Source organism: Panthera pardus, unplaced genomic scaffold (genome assembly GCF_024362965.1).
Source record: "Panthera pardus isolate Hobbes unplaced genomic scaffold, ASM2436296v1 HiC_scaffold_3, whole genome shotgun sequence".
In the NCBI taxonomy this organism is placed as follows: Eukaryota; Metazoa; Chordata; class Mammalia; order Carnivora; family Felidae; genus Panthera; species Panthera pardus.
The window spans coordinates 18,496,786-18,519,968 of record NW_026526876.1 but is presented as its reverse complement, the minus strand read 5'-3'; the positions used below and the strand labels follow the sequence as shown (position 1 = coordinate 18,519,968).

Below are 23,183 nucleotides of genomic sequence, written 5' to 3'. Positions count from 1 at the left end.
GAGAGGAGGCTCCTTGAATCCCTTCCTCCTTCCATTCACTTGCTAGAAACCTGCCCTGAGCACTACTACCCAGGGCTGGGGCCATGGGGATCTCAGATAACATCTTTGCCCTCCAGGACTTTTATAGTTTGGAAAGAGGGAAGGAGCTGATGGTCTGAAAGAAATTCCACTTCCTGGGACTAGAAGAGGAAGGGGGAGGGGGGGGGGGATGTGGGCTGGTTTAGTCTCATCTAGACACTGAGTGAGTGGTGGACCCTGAAGGGTTGGGAATGGGGGATGAGGCCAGATCCTGGAATATTTGGAAGCCTGGGTGGTCCCACCCATGCCAGCCCTTTCCCGGCCCCAGGCTTCCCTGGAGTCAGCTTGAGGGAGCCTGGAACCTGGGAATCTAGGGCCCAACACACCATAGCTGTGGTGGGTTTTTAGCAGGACAGTGAGCGATCCCATTTACAGTTTAGAAAAGAACTTTTTTTTTTTCTCAGAAGAGTATTGCAGTGATTGGATGAGGCCTGGGCCGTTGGAGGAGGGAGGGGGCGCAGGTGTGAATAGAACAGGGCTTCTCAACCTCCTCCCTCTTGACATTTGGGGCTGGCTATGTGGTGAGAACAGTTTAGCAGCATGCCTGGCCCTGCTCTCCCAAGATGTACAGCCAGAAATGTCTCCAGACACTGCCCAGTGGCCCCTAGCTGAGGACCGCTGGATTAGAGAACTATTTAGGGCATGAGGCCTGGTGCTCAATGGGGGTGTAGGAGTCAGGGGGGCAGGGAAGGGCGGTGGGTGCCCAGCGTGACTGTGGGGGTGCCATCCCGGGCGGTTAATGGTGCCAGGCACTGGGGTGGGGAGCCCAGGAGAGGTGAGGAGCAGGTTAAGGGAAAGTGATCCGTTTAATTTGGACAGAATAACAATGGTTATCCATTTATTGAGAGGCAGTTTGGTCCAGGGGTTAGTGGTGCCAGCCCCAGAATTGAGTGTCAAGGTTCACCAGGTGGGTGACCTCGGGCAACTCACTCATCTGTCCAGGGGAGATGACAGGAGCTACCCCAGAGAGTTGGTGGGAAGGTTAAATGAGTTAAGGTCTAAGTTGCAAGGCTGTGCGTGGCTGGTGGCTAGGGATTCGGAGCACAGCTCTATGGGCCTTCTCTGGCCCGAGACTGAGTTTGGGGAACCTTGGAAGCCTTGGGTGTCCGCACACAGGGGGATGGATACACAGAGCTGGAGTTCTGAGCCTTGGGTGGCCCATCAGTGCAGGTGTTATTAACGCGGAGGTGAGGGGCCCTCTGAAGGGTGCCTACGGCTGGTGCAGCAAGCAGTGTGCAGACCAGACTGGTGGTCTCTGGGAAGGAGCTGTGCCTGCGGATGGATTCTCTGAACCCTCAGCCAACCAGCTAAGGGGCTGGGTGGTTCCGTGGTTAGGGGCAGGGAGGCTGGAGCCAGATGGCCCGAGTCGAGATGCCAGCTGTGCCGCTTTCTCACTAAGTCACTGCAGACACGTACGTTACTTACCCTCTCGGCTCCTCAATTTCCTCATCTATAAAGCGGGCATCGTAATAGTCTCTACATCCAGGTTGGCACGCTAAGCAAGTTAAATGGCTTTGAATGGTGCCTGGTACACAGTTGGTGCCTCACCCCATCCTCGTGACCGCTGCCTCACAGCTGGTGGCGTTCCCATTCTACAGGTGAGAAAACTGAGGCCTCTAAGGTTTGCACAGCCTGAGTATATGGCAAGTGGTAGCGCCGGCTGGGAACCAGGTCCCCCCGGTTCCATCTACCTACCAGCTGGCCCCTGAGGGTGGCGGCCTCACCTCCCAAGCCTCAGTTTCTTTCCCCTTGACCTAGTCTTCTGAGCCATCGAGGACAAGATGAGGGGACTGTGGAGCCTGCTGGACATGTCAGTGGGGAGGAAGTGATGCCAAGGGGACAGAAACTTCATGCCATAGTGAAACTCCTTCCTTGGAAATCACTTGAGGCCCCTCCCTCCCCTGGTGAAACCAGCCGTTGATAACGGCTCTGCGCCCTTCCTGCCCAGCCCGCCCACACTCCCCCCACCCCCAGGCCCTGAACAAACAGTGTGTTCCTGACCGGCTGCCCCTGTCCAGGACCAGGTTGTTTTGTCTTGGCTTTTTTGTGGCTGGGCCCCTGGTGTCAGGTGACAGCCACACAGGGAGGGCCAGGTTGCTGCCACCGCCAGGAATCTGAGCTGACCACACCCAGTACAGGGCAGTGCCACCCAGCCCAGCGGCTGGGCGTGACCCCTCTGGCCCTAGACAGCCCTCCTTCCAGCCCCCCAGCAAGATCCTAGGCCCTGGATCTTGGCCGGCGTCCTCCCTCACTGAGGACAAGATGAAGGGCCCCCACTGTCTCTGACCAACAGCCTTTGCTCTCTCCCTTCCGAGAACTTGAAATGGGGTCCTGGAGCCAGCAAGAGACAGAAGGGGCTTTCTTCCCCACACTAGGCTAATGTTGCAGTTTGACGGCTCCTACAAATCTCTCCTTTCCCAACTGCTGTCAAAAGAGTTCATTGTTCTCTCCTCCCTTGGCAGAGGTCACCTGAGCCAGGTAGCAGGATGGGGGCAGGGCCAGGTAGGCTGGATGCTGAGCTCAGGAGGTAGGGGAGGCTGGCATCAGTGGCTGTCAGGCTTTGGGGCAACCTCCCAGCTTGAATTTGAGCTGGAGGCCTCTGCTGTCCTAGGCTGAGGCCCCTTCCCACCCCTTGTCCTGGGTGGAGGGATGATTCAGGGCTGCTGTGTGCCTTGGCAGTCCCACAGCAGGGCACCCCTGGGGCTGAGTCCACTTCCTGTGCCCCGCATCGACCTTGTACTCTGCTGGGGGGCTGCGTCTTTAAAAGCTGTCAGGGACGCCTGGGTGGCTCAGTCGGTTAAGCCTCCAACTTCAGCTCAGGTCACGATCTCACGGTATGTGAGTTCAGGCCCTGCATCAGGCTCTGTGCTGACTGCTCGGAGCCTGGAGCCTGTTTCAGATTCTGTGTCTCCCTCTCTCTCTGACCCTCCCCCTTTCATGCTCTGTCTCTCTCTGTCTCAAAAATAAATAAAAACATTAAAAAAAAAAAAAAAAAAAGCTGTCAGAAGTTGGGGGATGGGACAGCCAAGGAAAGGGGAGGCCAGGCTGCTCTGGGTTTCTAGCTCCTCCCTAACTGACCTCTGTCCTCTCCCCAAATCCAAACCCCCTCTTTCCCCATTCCCAACAAGACCCCCAGGCCTCTTGGAACTGGTCTGGAGCCACACCTCCTCCCCCTGCCTGCACTCAGGTTTGCAGCCTCCTTTGGGGATTTGTGGGCTTTATTTGCAGGTTTGCCTCTCTTCCCCACCCCTCCACAGACCTGGGGAATCCCCTGTCCCCACACTAATTACATTTGAACCTACTCTCTTGGTCCCTGCCCAGGTGTGGGCACCATGATGCTTCCTCCCCTCATTTTGTTCTTGAGGGAGCCATGATCCCTTGAGGAAGGTATCCTGAGGAATTCCAGGGACTGTTGCCTCAGGAGGAAGGCAGGCTCTAGGGGGCAAGGCCTTTGTGCTCTGGGGGGTGGGCTGAACCTTCCAGCCACCGTCTTCTTGAGGGTTTTGTTCAAGCTGCGGGTGGTCCTGCTCGATGCAGTCGTAGGTATCCTCCCATTTATCAGACGTAAAATGAGGCTCAGAGAGGCAAAGAGCTCACCCAAGTCCCAAGGCATTTTAAGTGGCAGAAGGGGATTCAAAGCCTGGTGGGCCTGACTCAGTCCCCATTTGTTCATTCTTTCTTTTTTTGATACGTATGTATGTATTTTTATTACTATTTTAACTTACATCCAAGCTAGTTAATATACAGTGTAACAGTGATTTCAGGGGTAGAGTTTAGTGATTCATCACTTACATATAACACCCAGTGCCCACCCCAACAAGTGTCTTCCTTAATGCCCCTCGCCCATTTAGCCCATCCCCCTACCCAACACCCCACCTCCAGCAACCCTCAGTCTTTTCTCTGTATTTAAGAGTCTCTTCTGGTTTGTCCCCCTCCCTGTTTTTATATTATTTTTGCTTCCTTTGTGTTCATCTGTTTTGTATCTTAAATTCCACATATGAGTGAAGTCCTAGGATATTTGTCTTCCTCTGACTGACTTATTTCACTTAGCATAATGCACTCTAGTTCCATCCACGATGTTGCCTTTCTTTTTTTTTTTTTTTTTTTTTAGTTTATCTTTTTTGAAAGAGAAGAGAGAAAGAGCAGGGGCAGAGAGAGAGGGAGAGAGAATCCCAAGAGAATCCCCATCCTAACATGGGGCACGATCCCACGAACATGAGATCATGAACCTGAGCTAAAATCAAGAGCTGGATGCTGGGGTGCCTGGGTGGCTCAGTCAGTTGAACGTCCGACACTTGATTTCGGCTCAGGTCATGATCTCACAATTTGTTGGTTCAAGCCCCGCATTGGGCTCTACGCATGTGGATCCTGCTTGGGATTCTCTCTCCCTCTGCCCCTCTCCTGCTTGTGCTCACGCACACGCACGTTCTCTTTCCCCCTCTCTGTCTCAAAAATAAATAAGCCTAAAAAAAAAAAAAAGGTCGGATGCTTAACCAACTGAGCCACCCAGGCGCCCCAGTCCCCATTCTTTCTAAACCAGCTTATGGAAAAGAAGGTGGAGACGAGAGGCAGTAGAGAGAGGCGGTGGGAAATGAGAAGTGCAAGAAACTGAAGGCTGGGTCCAACCTTTGTCTCCCTCCAGATTAAGGAAAAGAGACCCACCAGCAGGAGTAAGTCAGGTGGGATGTAGGAGAACTTCCCGCCGGTGGGTTGGTAGGATAACGTGTGGCTGGAGAGGCTAACAGAAAAAGAAAGCTGCATGCTGTTTTCTCTTTGGCTTGACTTTCTTGCCCATATCCTGAGGCAGAATTGTCTAGGGCAGCACCTCGGCCCAACAGGAGTATAACATGAGCCACATGTGTAACTTAAAATGTCCTAGCAGCTGCATTACAACAGTTTTTAGACAAGCGAGATTAACTTTGATAATATATTTTGTTTTTAATTTTTTAAAAACGTTTATTTTTGAGAGAGAGTGCGTGCACACACATGACAGAGTGTGAATAGAGGAGGGGCTGAGAGAGAGGGAGACACAGAATCCAAAGCAAGCTCTAGGCTCTGAGCTGTCAGCACAGAGCCTGATGTGGGGCTTGAACTCACGAACCGTGAGATCATGACCTGAGCCAAAGTCGGATGCTTAACCAACTGAGCCACTCAGGCGCCCCTGATAATACATTTTGTTTATTAACTCAAAACATCCAATATTGTTTCAACATGTAGTCAATAGAAGTTAATGAGGGTTTTTCTAGGTTTTTTGTTAACACAAAATCTTTGAAACGCCAAGTGTATTTTACACTTACAGCATAGTTCAATTCAGACACAAAATTTTCTTTGGAACTGTGTGCCCTGTACTTAGAGTTTGGGAGATTTGCATCTTGGTCTGCCTGACTCCAGCCCCTGTTCCTTTAGAACCCAAGAACTCACCTGGAAAGTTTTTCAGTGACTGAACTGTATGCCCATTCTTAAATTTAAATTAATTAAAGGGTGCCTGGGTGGCTCAGTCAGTTAAGTGTCTGACTTTGGCTCAGGTCATGATCTCGTGGTCTGTGGGTTCAAATCCCCATTTTGGGCTCTGTGCTGACAGCTCAGAGCCTGGAGCCTGTTTCAGATTCTGTGTCTCCTCTTTGCCCTTCCCCCGCTCGCACTCCATCTCTGTCTCTCTCTCTCAAAAATAAATAAATGTTAAAAAAAATTTTTTTTAATTAATTAAAATGAAAACTTCTGTTCCTTGGTGGCACTGGCCACATTATAAATGCTCCATATCTCCGTGCAGCCCACAGCTGTCCTACTTGGCAACGCGGGTCTCCTCCTGGGCACAGGGCTCCTTCCTGCAGGACTTTTTCCCCAGACTCCTCCAAATTCCAGAGGCTTTGGCCTTGTGTTCCTGCTGATTGGGATGATCGAAAAATGCTACCGTCCCAGGAAACTTTTCTCAAGCCCTGACTGCTGATTTCCTGAGGCCCCAGCAATCTGAGACTGGCTGAGGCCGGAAGGGGGCTCTGGGCGAGCTTGTCCCCGCAAACACCATCACATGCCCTGCCCCCCACCCCCTTTTCCTGGGAAATGTTTACATTCCAGACACTCTGCTATCTCCCCAAGGCTTTTCCAGGCGCTGCATTTTTTACATAGCTGAATTGGGACCTGGGCTGGCTAGGGGGGGCTCCAGCTGGGTCACTTCTGTTCTCCAGGCCATCCCTTCCAGGTATAGCCATTTGTAGGGCAGACTAGTTCCTGGCAAAGAGCCAGACCTGGGGGGCCCTTCCACTTATGTGTCCCCAGAATAGAGACTCCGTGGAGCTCTTGTTCCTGGCCTGCCCCAGCTCAGGGCCTCCTCCTGTGAACCACCATCCTGGACTGGATGAGCCAACAGGCAGCATTGAGTTTACTAAACTATCATGCCCACCGTCGTCAGGACTTCTCCTTTTCTGCTCCTTTGAGGCCTGATGGGACAGCCGAGGGAAGCCTAGAGGAGGACCCTGGGCCTAAGGAGAGCCGCCTGACTGGTACAACCTTTCTCTTCAGGGCAGAGTCTCCATTGCTTTAAAAAACGAAAAGTAAAGCAGCTGGCTGGCATCCTTTGCCCTGCTCTGATCTAGCTCTACAGGTTCGGCATCCCCTGGGGTGGGAGGTGGGGGGTGGGGAGGGCTGGTGGAGAAAAACAACCAAAAACCTTCCTGAAGATGGTTTATCAACCCAGATCTGTAGTGTATACACCCATGCCTTTTAAACCTGGAGTTCCAGAACTGGAACCTCTGCCTAAAGAAATACTCCCAAGTTGTAAGCAAAGGTAGGAGTCCAAGAAAGGTCGTCAATGCAACTGATTGGCAACTGTAAAACCCGCAGAAACAAAGGTGTTCAACAGCTAAAGCCTTGTGAGTTAGGGCACCTTTATGTAGGGAATAGTCCTTAGCCGTTTAAAAGTCACTTTAGTGCCTTTGACGGTTTGGGCCCACTACATACAGGCGGACAAGTGGGCGACAAAGCTATGCATGTCCGTATATATCCGTGTGGCACAACCCCAGTCAGGTCTTTGTATTAAGTAGAGACACACACGTGTATAGTCGCAACACAAAGACTCACAGATGTTAGCAAGGGTCACTTCTGGTTGCGGGAGTATGGGTGATTTTTGTGTTCCTTTTCAAACTCCTTCATATGTCCCAAGTTTTCTATAATGTGTATTACTTCTATAAGAAGAAATGAGCAAAAGCATGTGTCTGCAACAAAACTCTAGAAGCTTCTTTTCTGGAAAGATAGTGGAGAGACCTCACGACAGAAAGACTTGCGAGAGAGCAGGTGTTTGGCCCCGGAGGAGCCTCGGATGGCCCAGAGCTGGGACAGGCTACTGGGGGGTTCTGTCTAGCCCCTGGGATGCCCCAGACCTGTGGTACAACCAGGCTTCCCGAGCCATCTGGTCCATTGTGGCAGGCCCCCCCCCCCCAAAGCTTCCCTTACCCCCCACGGGAGGACTGGGTCAGTCACCCACAGTATGGGTGGTGGAGGAACCAAGTCAGAGTTCCTGGAAAGCATCGAGTGGCCAGTGTGGTGTCGGGGGAGAATGCGCTCCCAGGGCTGGCCCCAGGGCCTAAGACTGGGTCACAAACGGGTCTGGGATTGACTCAGCACTCAGGTATCTGGGTAGGAACCCGAACGTGACTGAATTTCTCCTTCCTGCTGGAGGTGGCTCTGTGCTGCACTCCTCTGTCCAGCCCTGGTGCCCCAGCCGTGGCGGGGCAGAGGGGACATGTCTGCAGGTTCCATCCCCACATGGTTCTCGTTGCAGACGGTGGAGCATGGCTTCCCACACCAGCCCAGCGCCCTTGGCTACAGCCCGTCTCTGCGCATCCTGGCCATTGGCACCCGCTCCGGAGCCGTCAAGCTGTATCCTTTCTGTCCTCCCAGCTCCCACCGGGGGAGGAGCCCTGGCGTTGGCGGGATTCAAACAAAAGTCAGTTGTAGATGACCCCTCCTGGTACTGGGATGTTCCCTCTTGGGGAACCCTCTTGCGTAGCCTCTTGGGAGTCAGCCCCAAATGCCGGAGGTGGAGTCAAGTTTTTTGTTTTGTTTTCCTTTCTCCCGCTTAGTAGACCCGGGGTAGCAGGCCCAAGGTGCTGTCCAAACCAGGGTGTCCTTGGGTTTGAAGAGCAGTGCTAAGCCTTCCAGATTCTCCCCAACCGTGCACACCTGCCATGTACACACAGGCACATCAGAGAGTAGAACTGACTCCTGGTTGGCAGGACATTGGTCTGAAAGGGCCACATTTTATCCAAAGCATTGGTTCTGGGCCACGGGGGCCTCTGCGTTTCAGAGGCAAGCCCGAGGGTTCCAGGATGATGAAGGATCACCGCTTGGGTCCTCTGGCCTGGACTACAAGTCTGGGAACTTCCCCAGCCCCAAATCCCCCCTGAGTCCCTAGAGTTGAGCCAGTTGGGACATGGGAGTACTGGGAGATGGGGAACCACCCATGGGGAGCCTGGCTGGAGCCTCCAGTGAGGCTGCGGCTCCCTCCTGTTCCTCTTATGCAGCAGGGGCGGGGGAGGCGGGGACACCTCTAGCGGGCTGGCCTAGGCTGGAGGTGGCGAATAGCACTCCCTCAGCTGGTTAATCATTGCCAGGCTACAGCCACATCCTGGTTACCAATCCCCGGTGCCACAGCTGCTGGGGTGGACCCATGGGGGTGCCCTTTTTCTCAGGTGCCACCTTGTGGTAGCTGATGGGTTTGTTGCAGCTCAGGTGGGGCGGGGGGCACTGTAGGAAGCAGCCCAACAGTTACTGGGATAAATCTTCACCATCCTGGGGTGTCTGCCCGCCCCCCCCCCCCCCCCCCCGCCACACACACACACACCTGCCTGGCTGGAAAAGTTCTCCCTGGTTGGAGCTGGCTCCACCTCGGGGTGACATCACCGCTGGCCAAGGGCCCTTGGGCCAGGGCCACTGCCGTCTCCTCCCAACCCAAGGCCCCGGTCACTGCCGTCTGGGAGGAGGGCAAGCCCTTCTGTGACGCTGAGATATTTACACTCCTTGCCACGTGGGCCCAGAGGTCCTGGCCCTTGGGCGGGAAGGGGTGGTGTCCTGCCTTCTGGAGCTTTTCCTGAGCCTGCCACTCGTAGCTATGGTGCCCCAGGGGTGGAGTTCATGGGTTTGCACCGGGAGAACAACGCTGTGGTACAGATCTACTTCCTACCTGGCCAGGTGAGGGGGCCCTCCTCATCCTCCTACTCTCACATCACCTGGAAGGGGTGGGGAGAGGCAGGCGTTTAGTAGTCCTGGGTTTGGTTCTGATAGGAGGGCCTGGGACCACCTCCCTTCCCCCAGCTGCGGTTCACAGACCACCCTAAGAGCAGCCAGGGGGCTTTTGGTTCTGGGGCTCCCTGAATCAACCGGCGCGGGGTGGGCCGCCCCAGTGTGAAGGGCCCCAGTGAATGCTGGCCCTCCCTGGTTAGCGACACCACACACTCCTGGTTCCTGTCCCCTTCCCTCCCTAGTGCCAGCTGGTCACCCTGCTGGACGACAACAGCCTCCACCTGTGGAGCCTGAAGGTCAGAGGCGGGGTGTCAGAGCTACAGGAAGATGAGAGTTTCACGCTGCGTGGCCCCCCAGGGTAAGGACCTGGTACCCGTCTTCTCCCGGCCGGCCTGACCGGCACACCCAACTCCTGGGTGGAATCACCCTGTGAAGGTCCTGTGGAGCCCTTGGTGGTCCTGGCAGTTGTTTGAGCCAACACATCCCCACATGCGGGTGCTCTGGAGGAGCAGGGCCCTCCACGCCTACACCGTCTGCACAGGAGGCTCTGGGGAGTTTTTTCTGCCTCCTAGCCCACGCTCTCTACCATCTGTCTTCTGTCTTGGCAGGAGACACTCAAAATGTTTGTCCTGGCCCAAGACACCATCAGACCCCGTTAAAGGACCTCACGGGCCCGCTTTCCCCAGCCACGGCCTTTCCCAGGACTGCCGAGGGCAGCCGGGAGTCGGGGATCCTAACCCCGGGGTCTGCCCTGCCTGAGTGGCAGCCAGCTCACAGGCAGCCATTCTCGTCCTCAGGGCCGCCCCCAGCGCCACACAGATCACTGTGGTCCTGCCTCATTCCTCCCGCGAGCTCCTCTACCTGGGCACCGAGAGTGGCACCGTGTTTGCGGTGCAGCTGCCGGCCTTCCGCACGCTGGGGGACCGGACCATCGGCTCGGACGCTGTGCTGCAGGGGTGAGCTGGACACCTTGTTGCCATTAGGAAGCTGTTCCCTCCAGCTGAGCGCGGCCTTCTCCCTCGAGTCCCAGTAGTGTCTTGGGAGCTCATAATTTCTCTCCTGGGAAGTCTACGGGGAGGGGAGAAGAGACCCTCAGCCCCCAACCTGTCCCCTAACTTGAGACTCTCGCCCCATAATGTGTTAGCACCATAGCACTCTGAGGAGTCTTGGGGGTAACCTGTCATTTCATTTAAAGGTGAGGAAAATGATGCTCAAAATGATTTCGTAATGTCACCAAGTCTCAGTCCAGCAGTCTTCACGCTGATCATGTGAATTTCAAAACCCCAGGGGCTCCGCAGGGGGGCAGGTGGGGCCCAAACCTCGTGTTGCCACATCAGGTGGGGCAACTCCTGGTGAGATTTATGTTTTGGAGTCTGTGCTAAGTTTTCGTTTGCATGCAGGCCCCATGGCCAAAGCTCTTGGACAGCCATAAGCCTGTAGGTTTCTTCGGATCACTCTGGAGGCTTTGCTCCATAACGATGATGTCGGCAACAGAGAGGGAGTCAGATCAGGTCTGGGTGTGGAGAGAGGGTGCCAGGGTCCAAAGGAGGAGGAGACGAAGCACTGGCAGTGGTGGAATGTTTTGCCATTTCACGGGACAGAGAGGAGGCCGGGGTCCTGGGATGTGGGGCTGCTTCAGGCTCAAGGGAGCAGGACCCTGGTCCCGAAAGGACTGGCCTTCCAACGTGCTCACATCGCTCAGGGCCCACTGTCCAAGGAAGAGTGTCGCTGGGTTTGGGAGGATTCCTACTTGGGGCTGGCTCCGCCTGAGCCCAAACGTCTGTCTTTCCCACCCGGCAGGGTAGCGTCAGGGCAGCACGACCACGGTCAGAGCAGGACTGTTTGCGGGTCAGCAGGCATGGCGGCTTCTCAGCCTGGGCGCCCCGTCTGTGGCCAGGACAGCAGGAGGACCTGTTCCTCACATGTGGCCCTGCCGGCACCCACCTGACTCTGTGCTGGTGGGAGTCTAGTTGCCGGGGGGCCTCCCCCAACCTGAGTGCCCCGGGAAGCCCCTCCTGCCAGTGTAAATCCTGTTCTAAATGAAAAGAGGTTTGGCTTGGGTTGGCAGAGAGGGGTCCAGGTGTCTGTGTTTCCTGCTCTCCCTCTTTGGTGTGGGTTCTTGGTCCGTTGTCTGCCACCTCGTGGTCTTCTGTTGGCTTCAGCACCTCCAGACTTCACGTCAGCATTCCGGGCCCAGAGAAGGAGGAGGGGGACAGGGCTCAAGGCCAGACCAACCTAATGTAGGGAGTTTTATTTTGTGGGTTTTAAAAACTGTTTCCTTATGAAATACCACTTAGTGCAGAAATGCACGAAGTATGAATGTGCGGTTTAATGGATTCTTGTAAAGTGAGCGTCCCTGCAGCCACCCCCTGGACAAAGAAATAGAACTTTGCCAGCCTCCCAGGAGCCCCCGCTGTCCTTCCCAGTCACGAGTCCCTCCTTCCCCCGAGGTAGCCACCGCATCAACTCTTCTGGAAGCCACTGCCTTGCCTTTCTTCGTAGTAGTGTAACCGCCTGCGTTTGTGGATGGATATACAGGATATATAGGTTTCTATATATCTTTGTCCTCTTGTGCGCATGGCTTCTCTCTCCCTGCGATCTTCCCACGCTGGCACTTGCACGTGGTGAGCAACTGTGCCACATGCTCCGTCCTGCCCTGTTGGTGGCAGCAGCGTGGGCTCACAGTGCTTCCCTCGGCCAGGTTGCCCGAGGACGCCCGCCACCGGCGGGTGTTTGAGATGGTGGAAGCTCTGCAGGAGCACCCCCGAGACCCCAACCAGGTCCTCATCGGCTACAGCCGCGGCCTCATCGTTGTCTGGGACCTGCGGGGCAGCTGCGTGCTTGGCCATTTCCTCAGCAGCCAGGTAGGCGGCGCCTGGGATGGTGGCGGGTGCTGCGTGGCGCTCTCAGGCCCTCGAATCACCTAAAGCCCTTGTGCTGAGACCTGCGGGTACAGGACCACCACCCTGACCCCAGCCTGCGCGCTTTCCCTCTCTCCCTCTGAAGCAACTGGAGAACGTCTGCTGGCAGCGGGACGGCCACCTGATTGTCAGCTGCCATTCCGACGGCAGCTATTGCCAGTGGCCTGTGTCCAGTGACACCCAGCATTCGGAGCCCCTGCGCAACTGTGTGCCTTACGGTCAGTGCTCCGTCCGCCTAATGGGGCCTGGCCCTGCCCTGTCACTTGCAAAGCGGTGTCCTCTGTTCCCAGTCTGTCTTCCCCACATTCGGGTGTAGGTGCCCAACTCCTAGAAGCAAAACTGGGGCCCAGAGAAGTGAAGGCTCTGCCCAAAATTGTGCAGCAGATTTTCAGATGCCCGTCATGGCTTTCTCGAGGGACTGCTCAGAGCAAGACTCCTATGCAATCTGCTGCATGGGTATGGGCATGAAGGGTCTGGGCCCTATGGACATAGGGGTGGAGGCCCACTCAAGCTGGTTCCTTGTCTTGTAGGTCCTTTTCCTTGCAAAGCTATTACCAAAATCTTCTGGCTGATCACCAAGCAGGGGTAGGTATCAGTGCTCTGTCCTCCCTTTCAGCAGCCTTCCGAGGGGCTACTCTGGCCTCTGCTTGTGGGAGGCGGTGTCTAGGGAGTGCCTTGGGGGTCCCACATCGGTGTCTCAGATGCCAGCAAAGGGAGAGAGGGCTATTCATTCATACCTCTCATGGCTAATTCCTGAGCAAACATTTCTGACCTTTCCCTCCACCCTCCCGGAAAGATGATTCAGATCAGCCGTTTTCAGACTCTGTTTCAGCAGGAGACCTGTTTCTTCAGAGACATACAGGGAAACCTGATGCATAAACAGGAGTAGGGTGGGCTGGGGGTGGAAGCCGGGGTAAAGCAGGAGTGGCTACAGAGGCTCAGGAACCCCAGCCTGGGTGCCCCCACCTCACCCCCAAGTTCTCCTGGGTTATTGCAGTCAGGAAGAGAGGGCGGTCCACCCCACCCCTTCTGGGGACCTTGAATGAGCACTTACTTTGAGACTGGCTCCCTCCCTGGTCCTGCCACTCTGGTCCCTGGAAAGTCTAAGCTGCCAGCTCAGCCTGTGGCTGAGGTACTGTTGGGAGCCCCAGCCCACCCCACGGCTCTTCTGTGCCCGCCAGGTTGCCTTTCACCATCTTCCAGGGGGGCATGCCGCGGGCCAGCTATGGGGACCGCCACTGCATCTCGGTGGTCCACGACGGCCAACAGACAGCCTTCGACTTCACCTCCCGTGTCATTGACTTTACTGTCCTTGCCGAGGCAGACCCTGCTTCAGGTAGGTGGGCTTGGGAAATGGCTGAGGGGATGCGGCCTGTCCATTTCCAAACGCACCACTACCTGAGCCCCTCAGCCCCCCTGCACCCCTCTCAGTGCCTTTCCCTTCCCCTGCTTGTGGCTTCATCCTTGCTGGCCACACCTCCCACCTGCTCTGAACCCTCTTCACCCTTGCTCGGCTCTGATGGGACTGAGCCCAAGGCAGGCAGATCTAGGCTGTGGGCTCAACAGCTACCTAGCTGAGGCAAAGAGGTCCCGGCTTAGACACGCGAAGCCCTCCCATCGTGGGGTGGGGCGAGTGGTGCCGTGTGGGGCCTCCTGGAGCTGGGCCAAGACAGCAAAGCCCTGAGTCAGCCTCGTAAATTGGTGACAAGCAAGACCAGAAAGGGCGATGTCGAAACCTGGAGCGGAGGCCTGGCGGGAGATTCCCAGGAGGGCGGGCCTCTCCTCCAGGTGAGTCCAGCCTCACGAGCCAAGGCCTCCAGGTGAGGGGCTCGGGCCTGCTCCGGACACCCTGGGCTGTATTCCCGTGCATCCTCAACACCACAAGGCTACTTGCTTTCCCTCCTTTCTCAGCCTCTTCCCTCCTCACGCCCGATGCAGGATGCCGGGGGGGGGGGGGGGGGGGGCGTCGATTCTTTAGGATTTTCTACAGAGATGATCACGTTCTCTGTGAACAAAGACAGCATTACTTCTTCCTTTCTGACCTGTGTCCCTTTTATTTTCTTCTCTTGTCTCCCTGCAGTAGCTAGGACTTGTAAACAAGCAGAGAGAGGGGGCATCTGCCAAATTCCTGATCTTAGCAGGAAAGCTTCATGTTTCGCACTATTATAGTCACATGAGCTGTAGCTTTTTTGTGGACGATCTTTACCAAGTTGAGGAAGTTCCCCTCTCTTCTTACTTAGATTTTTTATCATAAATGGGTGTCAGATTTGTCAGATATTTTTCCTGCGTGGATCAATATGATCACGTGTTTTACTTTAGCCTATTGATGTGATGGGTTCCGTTAACTCATTTTCATGTGTTGACACGATCTTGCACACCTGGGATAAATCCTACTTGGTTGTGGTGTGTGATTTTTCTCTATATGTTTCTGGATTTGGAGATTTTTTTTATTTGTTATTGATTTTGGGGAGAGAAAGCATGAGTGGGAAAGGGGTGGGGGGCAAGGTACAGAGGATCCAAAGAGGGCTCTGTGCTGACAGCAGAGGAACCATGAGATCACGACCTGAGCCAAAGTTGGACACTCAACCGACTGAGCCACCCGCTGCCACTGGAGCTCATTTTTATTTATTTGTTTGTTTGTTTGTTTGTTTAGAGAGGGAGAGGGAGAGAAAGAGGCGGCCCAGGTGAGCAAGGGGCAGAGAAAGAGAATCCCAGGAGGGGCAGAAGGAGAGAGAGAGAAGTGGGGCTCGCCTGAAGTGGGGCTCCTGCTCACCGGAAGCAGGCCTTGAGCTCACCCCGAAGTGAGGCTCGAGTGGAGCTTGTTTTTAAAATGCCGATTCTGGGGCACCTGGGTGGCTCAGTCAGTTAAGCATCCGACTCTTGGACTCTTGGTTTCGGCTCAGGTCATGATCTCGCGGTTTCGTCAGTTCGAGCCCCACATCAGGCTCCAAGCTGACAATGCGGAACCTGCTTGGGATCCTCTGTCTCTGCCCCTCCCCTACTTGCACTATCTCTGTCTCTCTCAAAATAAATAAATAAACTTAAAAAATTTTTTTTTGTAATAAAAATGAATTAATAAAATAAAATGCAGATTCTCCAGGGGTGCTTGGGTGGCTCAGCCGGTTAAGTGTCCGACTTCAGCTCAGGTCATGATCCCACGGTTCGTGGGTTCGAGCCCCGCGTCGGGCTCTGTGCTGACAGCTCAGAACCTGGAGCCTGCTTCGGATTCTGTGTCTCCTTCTGTCTCTGCCCCTCCCCTGCTCTTACTCTGTCTTACTGTCCCTCAAAAATAAATAAATGTAAAAAAAAAAAAAAAAATTTAAAATGCAGATTCTCTGACTCCAGCCCTAGAGCTTAAGATCCTGCAGGGCTGGGCTGGGGCAAACTGCTTCCTACGGTTCCTGCAGCCCCTGACCCTTGGCCTGTCCCCCAGCCTTTGATGACCCCTACGCCCTGGTGGTGCTGGCCGAGGAGGAGCTAGTGGTGATTGACCTGAAGGCGGCTGGTTGGCCACCAGTCCAGCCTCCCTACCTGGCCTCCCTTCACTGCTCCGCCATCACCTGCTCCCACCACGTCTCCAACATCCCCCTGAAGCTGTGGGAGCGGATCGTCGCCGCTGGCAGACAGCAGCACACACACTTCTCCACCATGGTAAGTCTGGCTCCAGCCCTGGCCCCACCTCGGGCCAAGCTCTCCCATGGACTTCTTGGTCTCATTCTTTAGGAGTGGCCCATCGATGGTGGTACCAGTCTGGCCCCGGCCCCTCCCCAGAGGGACCTGCTGCTCACAGGGTAGGTGACTTTCATGGCGCTCTCCTCCTGCCAAGTAGAATACGCGGGGTGGGAACAGACCCCAGAGCGGGTGCGTGCCAGTCCCGGGCCTCCCGGGCACCCCTGGCCTGGCATCCCTCACAACTGGCAGGTGGCTCCGCCCGCAGGCACGAGGATGGCACAGTGCGCTTCTGGGACGCCTCCGGTGTCTGCTTACGGCTACTCTACAAACTCAGCACGGTACGGGTGTTCCTCACCGACACAGAGCCCGGCGAGAACCTCAATGCCCAGGGCGAGGATGAGTGGCCCCCGCTCCGCAAGGTGAGGCCGGGAGCCTGGAAACCAGGCAGGGCAAGGACAGGCTGGGTCTCGTGCTTATGGCCACTCATGGACCTCCTCTCCCTTGTCAGGTGGGCTCCTTCGACCCCTACAGTGATGATCCGAGGCTGGGAATCCAGAAGATTTTCCTCTGCAAATACAGTGGCTACCTGGCTGTGGCGGGCACGGCAGGGCAGGTAGCAGGCTGGGCTGGGGCAGGGGGTGCAGCTAGGAGGAGTAATCAGGGGACTTTGGGCGGTGTCCAAGGATTGGGGGGCAGCAAGGACAGACACCAGCCTCCTGGGCACCCACTGAAGAGGTCGCCAGGACCATCACCGACTCTTGTGGCTCTTGTGCTTTTCCCAGTGGATAGAGGTTGCCTGGTCCCATTAGAGACAGGCCTCTGGGATGATTGTTTCTCCTCCAGAAACCAGGATTAAGGGCCAGGGATCGGGAAAGGCCTTCCAGCTCTCCTTGGGCCCTAGACTCTCCCACTCTCAGGGTCCCTGTGGTCCCGCTATTCCTTGGTGCTGGGCGGGGGGTGGGGGTGGGGTGGCTCAGCCCACCTGCCCCCCACCCCCCCCCCACCCCAGGTGCTGGTGCTGGAGCTGAATGACGAGGAGGCGGAGCATGCCGTGGAGCAGGTGGAGGCCGACCTGCTGCAGGACCAGGAGGGCTACCGCTGGAAGGGCCACGAGCGCCTGTGTGCCCGCCCGGGGCCCGTGCGTTTTGAGCCCGGCTTCCAGCCCTTCGTGTTGGTGCAGTGCCAGCCCCCGGCCGTGGTCACCTCCTTGGCCTTGCACTCTGAGTGGCGGCTCGTGGCCTTTGGCACAAGCCACGGTTTTGGCCTCTTTGACCACCAGCAGCGGCGGCAGGTCTTTGTCAAGTGAGCAGCCCTCCCGGGGTGGCCAGGGCCTGAGTCTAGGGCTGGTGCTGGGCAAGGACCCTAGGGTCCTGGCAGCACTGATGTCCTGATGTTCCCCCCAGGTGCACGCTGCACCCCAGTGACCAGCTGGCTTTGGAGGGCCCCCTGTCCCGTGTGAAGTCCCTGAAGAAGTCCCTGCGCCAGTCCTTCCGCCGGATACGGCGTAGCCGGGTGTCAAGCCGGAAGCGGCGGCCAGCTGGTCCCCCTGGGGAGGTGAGGCCGAGACGGGCCACGAGCCCGGGGCGGCTGGCAGCAGGTCCAAACTAGCCCTCCCTCCCCCGTGGCTTTGGCTGCAAGCACCGAGCAGGCTCACGTCCTGCCCCGCTGCCCACTAGCTCTGTGGCCTCGGACACACACACGTTGCATCTCTGGGCCTCAGCTTCCCCAAGTGTAGAGGGTTAAGTCTTCAGTTAGTGTCACCAGGTGGGCGGTGGCCATCTTCCCCCGGCAGGACTGGTGCTGGGCAATCGGATCCCCCCAGGAAGGGGAGGCCAGAGCCCCCCTCAGCCTGACCAAACCCACGGCAGGTGCCGGAGGGAGGCGCCAGGGCTGAGCGGACGGGTACGCAGAACATGGAGCTGGCCCCTGTGCAGCGTAAGATCGAGGCTCGCTCAGCAGAGGACTCCTTCACGGGATTCGTCCGGACCCTCTACTTTGCTGACACCTATCTGAGGGACAGTGAGTGGCCAGCCTGAGGTGTGGGGGGCCCAGGAGAGCACCCTTCGGCCCGAGGGCGTGTTGGAGGCTGCTGTCCGGCCTGGCTGGGAGCATGGGGAGACCCGATCCTCTGCCTGCCTCTTTCTCTGCCGTGCCTGGGTCTCCAAGGCAGGTTGCCCTGGCTTCGTACTCAGGCTCCACCACTCTAGAAGTGTGACCTTGGACATGTCACTTAACCTGGGGTCCGCTTCTCTCCTGTAAAGTGGAGGAATATCTTCCTCCAAGAGTGCCTGCTAGTACCCAGTGTGCCCTGCAGAAGCTCCCTGCCGCCCGCCCACCGGGGCAAGAGTGGGGTGGGGGTATCTGCTGCTGTATCTTCAGGGCTGAGCTGTCCCGGGTTCAAGACCACCTGTGCCCGGGTCCCTTAGCGGTCAGAGAGCCTTCCCAGCTCTTCCCGTCTATACCCCCAGGAAATAGGCAGGGCCCACAGCCATTCCGTTTTACAGAGGAGGAAACAGGCTTACAAGGTTTGCTAACTTGACCTTGGGGTCACACAGGTTGTGAGTGGCAATGCCGGGACATCAGCCCAGGTCACCTGGCTCCACCTGACCCCCGAAACTGTGGGTTAGATATAAACCTTTGCTTCCTGGCAGGCTCCCGCCACTGCCCCTCGCTGTGGGCTGGCACCAACGGTGGTACGGTCTATGCCTTTGCGCTGCGTGTGCCCCCCACCGAGCGGAGAATGGATGAGCCCGTGAGGGCCGAGCAGGGTGAGTGCTGGGCAGGGGGAGAGCAGAGGGTCCTTATCTGCCTGGGATGGGGTGGGGTGGGGTGGGGTCTGTAGTCTCACCCTCCCCCCGACCATCAACCACCACTTGCCTCTCTCCCTGCAGCCAAGGAGATCCAGCTGATGCACCGAGCGCCCGTGGTGGGCATCCTGGTGCTGGATGGACATAGCGTCCCCCTTCCTGAGCCCCTGGAGGTGGCCCATGACCTGTCAAAGAGCCCAGACATGCAGGGAAGCCACCAGCTGCTTGTGGTGTCGGAAGAACAGTTCAAGGTGTCGCTTGGATGGAGGCGGGGCTCCCTGGGGATCCCTGGGACATCCGGGGACTGCAGATCCTGGGCACAAATGACAGTGGCCGGGATTCACTTAAAGTTGTATTTGCAGCTGGTGTGTGACAGACTACCGAGGCACCGAAAAGGAGAGGGGTGGAGATCCCGGGCCCCGGGGTCAGCACGGGGGCACCGAAGCGGGACCTGTGTCAATAGGGGGGACGGAGAACACAGACATGGAAATAAGTAGCCCTGGTGTCCCTTCCCAGTCAAAGCGTAGTGGCCGCATGTCCGAGCACTGAGCGGGCACAGAGACTGGGCGTTCGTTGCTGGGGAGCAGGGCCCTGTGACGGCACCAGGCACGGAAGCCATGGGTGTGAGCCGCGCCCTGTGCCCCCAGGTGTTCACGCTGCCCAAGGTGAGCGCCAAGCTGAAGCTGAAGCTGACCGCTCTGGAGGGCTCGCGGGTGCGGCGGGTCAGCGTGGCCCACTTCGGCAGCTGTCGAGCCGAGGACTACGGGGAGCACCACCTGACTGTCCTCACCAACCTGGGTGACGTCCAGGTGGTCTCGCTGCCCCTGCTCAAGCCCCAGGTTCGGTACAGCTGCATCCGCCGGGAGGATGTCAGCGGCATTGCCTCTTGCGTCTTCACCAAATACGGCCAAGGTGGGCACAGCGGGGGCGGGCAGGCGGGTGCGGGCAGCCGGGCCCCTGGGGGCGGGGCGGGGTGGGGACTCCCGCTGCGCTGCCAGGGGCTGCTGGGAAGGGCAGCATGGGGTGTTGCGGCCGAGGCCAGGCTGGACTGACTGACTTCGGAGAACTTTTGAGGGAGGCCCCCGGCCCCTCGTTCCTCCTGGGAGGAAAGTCCCGTCAGCCGCTGCAGGGCCTGGGAGCCGTGGGCTGGCCTCACCTCCAGGCTTCTCCTCCCCCCCGCAGGATTCTACCTGATCTCACCCTCAGAGTTTGAGCGCTTCTCTCTCTCCACCAAGTGGCTGGTTGAGCCCCGGTGTCTGGTGGATTCAGCAGAAACCAAGAGCCACAGCTGCCCCCGCAACGGATCAGGCCCAGAGAAGGTCTCAGGCCCAGCCAGGTCGGTAAAAGGACAGGTGGCCTTTGCCCTGGCCCCTCTCCTCTGAGCTAAGCCCACCCTCCTGGCTCTGGCTCGCTGCCCCCCTTCATATGCCTCTCCCTCTCATGGAAGCTGCCATCCAGGGCAGAGCTTGGTTTATCACCCTGGCTCAAGGTGGGCCAGGTTAGTTGACCTCATTTTTCATGGGATCAGGGCTTTCTGAGCCGGAATGGGGAGCCCAGAGACTCCCAGTCCTCACCATCTCTCTCCCCACAGGAACTCAGGGAGCCAGAGTGATGGAGAGGGTAAGACAGGGTTCCCTGTGCCCAGGGGTGGGGATGGGGGTGGGGGGCAGAGACATTGTGATACTTAGGCCCAGACCCAGACCGAAGGGGAAGGAAGGGAACCCCAGGCCAGCAGGTGGTATTGAGGCTAAGAGTAGAGACGGCATCACTTCCAGTCCTGGGTTCTGGGCTCCGGCACTGCCGCTCTAGTAAGGAGGGAGCTGCGGCAGAGGAGGTCTCGGGGCTCGCCTGACCTGGCCCCTGCCTTTCAGAGAGGAGGCCTGGCCCGGTGATGGAGCACGCTCTGCTCAATGACGAGAGTGAGTTGGGCAGGAGTCGGTGGGCCGTCATGAGGGATGTCCCGAGGGAGGCTTGGAAAGCCAGGGTGGAACCGAGGGCCGTTACTCTGAGGGAGGCAGACCTGTCCGACACTCCACCAGTAAAAGGGGGAGAAACATTTGTGTCTGGCCCGGCCTCTGCCGGCCTCAGCAGGCCTCTTCCCCAACCCTGCAGGGGTCCTGAAGGAGATTCAGAGCACACTGGAGGGAGACCGAGGGTGAGTTCCTGCTCGGGCCTGCAGGGGTGGGCCCTGAGGTGCCAGGAGTTCTCTGGGAATAAGGGTCCTCCTCTGGTCTCCCGGAGGTCCCCATGGATGGTAACTGCCCTGTCTTTGCCCGTGCAGGAGCTATGGCGACTGGCGATCTCAGCGAGTGGCCACGGGTTACAGCCTCAGCAATGGGGGAGGTAGGGGCTCTGGGCACCGCTGCAGGGCTGGGGGGCGTCTGGGAGGGTATGCCTCCTAGTTGGGGAGGGATAGGAGAGTGAGCCCACACACGCCCCTGGGTGGGGGACTGAGGCCCCCCGGCCTGCCCAGGAGGCCCCCGAATTGCCACTGCTCTGTGTCCTTCCACAGCGGAGTGAGCAGGTCGCGGGTCCAGGCTACGCGATGAACACACACTACTGAGGGCGCTTCCTGGGGCGCTGCCCCCCCGGCCCCGGGAGGCCCATGAACTGGGCTGTGCCAGGGACTGGAGCCGACCCCAGTGTGCACCCTGCTGCTGCTCTTGGCCTCGGAGAGGAGGGACCCCAGGGCCGTGGGGCTGCCCCACCTGGGCCTTGTCTGTCTTGGTTCTTTTGTCAATGTTGCACAGTTTTTTCTCCCTCCCCTTTTTGTAGTGGGCTGGGTTTTAAATTATAAATTTTAACTGCCTCTGGGTGAAAAAGTTTTTAATAAACACCTTATTACCTCTTCACTGGACTGGTCCAATGACTGACTTTTTTAATTGTGCAGAAATTTTCTACATAGACAGAAATGATTGGTAGCCGGTCCCTTGCCTTTGCCCCTGGGGTCCAGTTGCTGGACCAGGCTGATACTCCGAAGAGTTAGTTTTTTAAGCTGTTGAGTCAGAGCAAACTGTGTCTGTTCGTATCTGAACACTATGTCTTCTGTCTTTGGAAACGAACGGCCAGAGTTAACCACCCTGAGGGTGCATGGCTGCATCCCAGGGTCGGGGGCAGAGGGAGTCCCCTTTGACCGGCCTTTGCTTGCTGTCAGAAGGGGGAGACACTCACAGTACCTCAGACCTGGTGGCTTCTTCCAGACTTCAGGGAAGGACTGTGGGGTGCTGCTGAGGTCAGAGGCAGTTCCCAGAAGTAAAAGCTCTTACCCCCAGATGAGGGGCTGGATCAGACCACTGTTATGGTCTTTATAAGCCAGGGGGTTGAGTCTACTTGATTCTACTTCATTCACTTGTCTTTGTTGAGTACCTATTATATGCCAGGCGCTTGGGATCAGAGGTGGCCAAGATAACGTTCCTGCCCTCTGAGGCTCACAATACTAACAAGGGCAGGAAATCTTAGGATGCAGGCAAGCCGGGGGCCTGTGAGAGATGCGCCTGGGAAGGTGATGTTAAGCTGGGGCAGGGACGTGACCAGGAATGGGCTGGGTGCTCCGTTCTACACAGAGGATAGAGGGGCAGGCAGCACTTGAACTGGTCGGCCTGCTGTGGGATTGTGTTAAGAGTCGAGGGTAGCTGGCAGGAAGTGTGCCAAAAATGAGACCACCAAGTGGCCGGGGCCAGACTGGGACCTCCTAGAGCCTGGCGAGGGTAAGGGCACTGCTATGTGCCACCGGAACCCACGTGGCCTGTTGAAAGGACATGGATTAGCGCACAGGGCAGAGGAGGAGTCCAGGCCCAGGTCCCTGGATGGATACGCCATGGGAGAACCCTACCCATCACCCTCCCGCCAAGCATGTGCAGCTCAAGAATCTGGATTGTGTAACTTGGGTCACTCCAGCTCTCCTGTTCTCCTTAGAAGTGGGGGTGAGGGTGGAACTTACTGAGAAAGGAGTCCCAAAAGCCACAAGGAAGAGGGGGAGTAGTTGCCCCAAAGGGAAGAGGAACACAGACCATGGTCGCAGAAGCAGTGGAGAAGGGATGCTGGGTAGATAAGAAGACAAAGCTACAGACAGTGGGGAGTGCTGCGTACCCTGCAAGACAGTCTGGACTTGATCCTGAGACTCTGGAAGCATCTGAAGGGCTTTGAGCACAGAAGTTCCATTATGAAGTTCATTCTTCCAAAGACCACTGTAGTTTAAATCCCAGCAAGTTCCACTTGTGTGACAGGCACATTGCCTTCCTGTTCTGCATCCCAGTTTTTTCTGGGGGAACGGGATGATAAGAGTACCCCCTCACGATCTGTTGTGAGGTTCATGGGAGTCCACGAGGTTCAGGGTTTCATGACGGGGGTGACCCTCTCTCAGGGTCAGGGAGAACATGCTAGAATGCACAGGATCTTTATTTTTATCATAAATTAAGCCTTGTGTATATCCTGGACTGGCACTCGGTCCTCAGTCTTTCTGGAGAGC

General features: G+C 57.0%; 1 protein-coding gene across 5 annotated transcripts in view; it reads left to right on the top strand.

Moving 5' to 3' along the window:
• Positions 1 to 21,567, top strand: part of LLGL2 (LLGL scribble cell polarity complex component 2) — a 34,716-nt gene extending 13,149 nt beyond the window's left edge. For 3 of the 5 annotated variants that reach the window (XM_053892389.1, XM_053892390.1, XM_053892391.1), the window contains exons 3-26: positions 7,856 to 7,953; positions 9,183 to 9,264; positions 9,558 to 9,673; positions 10,113 to 10,271; positions 12,017 to 12,179; positions 12,322 to 12,454; positions 12,767 to 12,821; positions 13,418 to 13,572; positions 15,670 to 15,887; positions 15,960 to 16,027; positions 16,174 to 16,327; positions 16,417 to 16,521; positions 16,918 to 17,210; positions 17,312 to 17,462; positions 17,777 to 17,927; positions 18,560 to 18,676; positions 18,800 to 18,966; positions 19,363 to 19,627; positions 19,898 to 20,051; positions 20,307 to 20,335; positions 20,587 to 20,634; positions 20,828 to 20,870; positions 20,997 to 21,058; positions 21,228 to 21,567. In XM_053892389.1, the coding sequence (XP_053748364.1) occupies positions 7,856 to 7,953; positions 9,183 to 9,264; positions 9,558 to 9,673; positions 10,113 to 10,271; positions 12,017 to 12,179; positions 12,322 to 12,454; positions 12,767 to 12,821; positions 13,418 to 13,572; positions 15,670 to 15,887; positions 15,960 to 16,027; positions 16,174 to 16,327; positions 16,417 to 16,521; positions 16,918 to 17,210; positions 17,312 to 17,462; positions 17,777 to 17,927; positions 18,560 to 18,676; positions 18,800 to 18,966; positions 19,363 to 19,627; positions 19,898 to 20,051; positions 20,307 to 20,335; positions 20,587 to 20,634; positions 20,828 to 20,870; positions 20,997 to 21,058; positions 21,228 to 21,235 (2,994 nt within the window). In that variant the 3' untranslated portion in view covers positions 21,236 to 21,567. Of the gene's footprint in view, positions 1 to 7,855; positions 7,954 to 9,182; positions 9,265 to 9,557; positions 9,674 to 10,112; positions 10,272 to 12,016; positions 12,180 to 12,321; positions 12,455 to 12,766; positions 12,822 to 13,417; positions 13,573 to 15,643; positions 15,888 to 15,959; positions 16,028 to 16,173; positions 16,328 to 16,416; positions 16,522 to 16,917; positions 17,211 to 17,311; positions 17,463 to 17,776; positions 17,928 to 18,559; positions 18,677 to 18,799; positions 18,967 to 19,362; positions 19,628 to 19,897; positions 20,052 to 20,306; positions 20,336 to 20,586; positions 20,635 to 20,827; positions 20,871 to 20,996; positions 21,059 to 21,227 lie in introns of those variants that run through there. The other 2 variants (XM_053892392.1, XM_019466230.2) reach the window with 2 other exon arrangements.
• Positions 21,568 to 23,183: the final 1,616 nt, after the last annotated feature.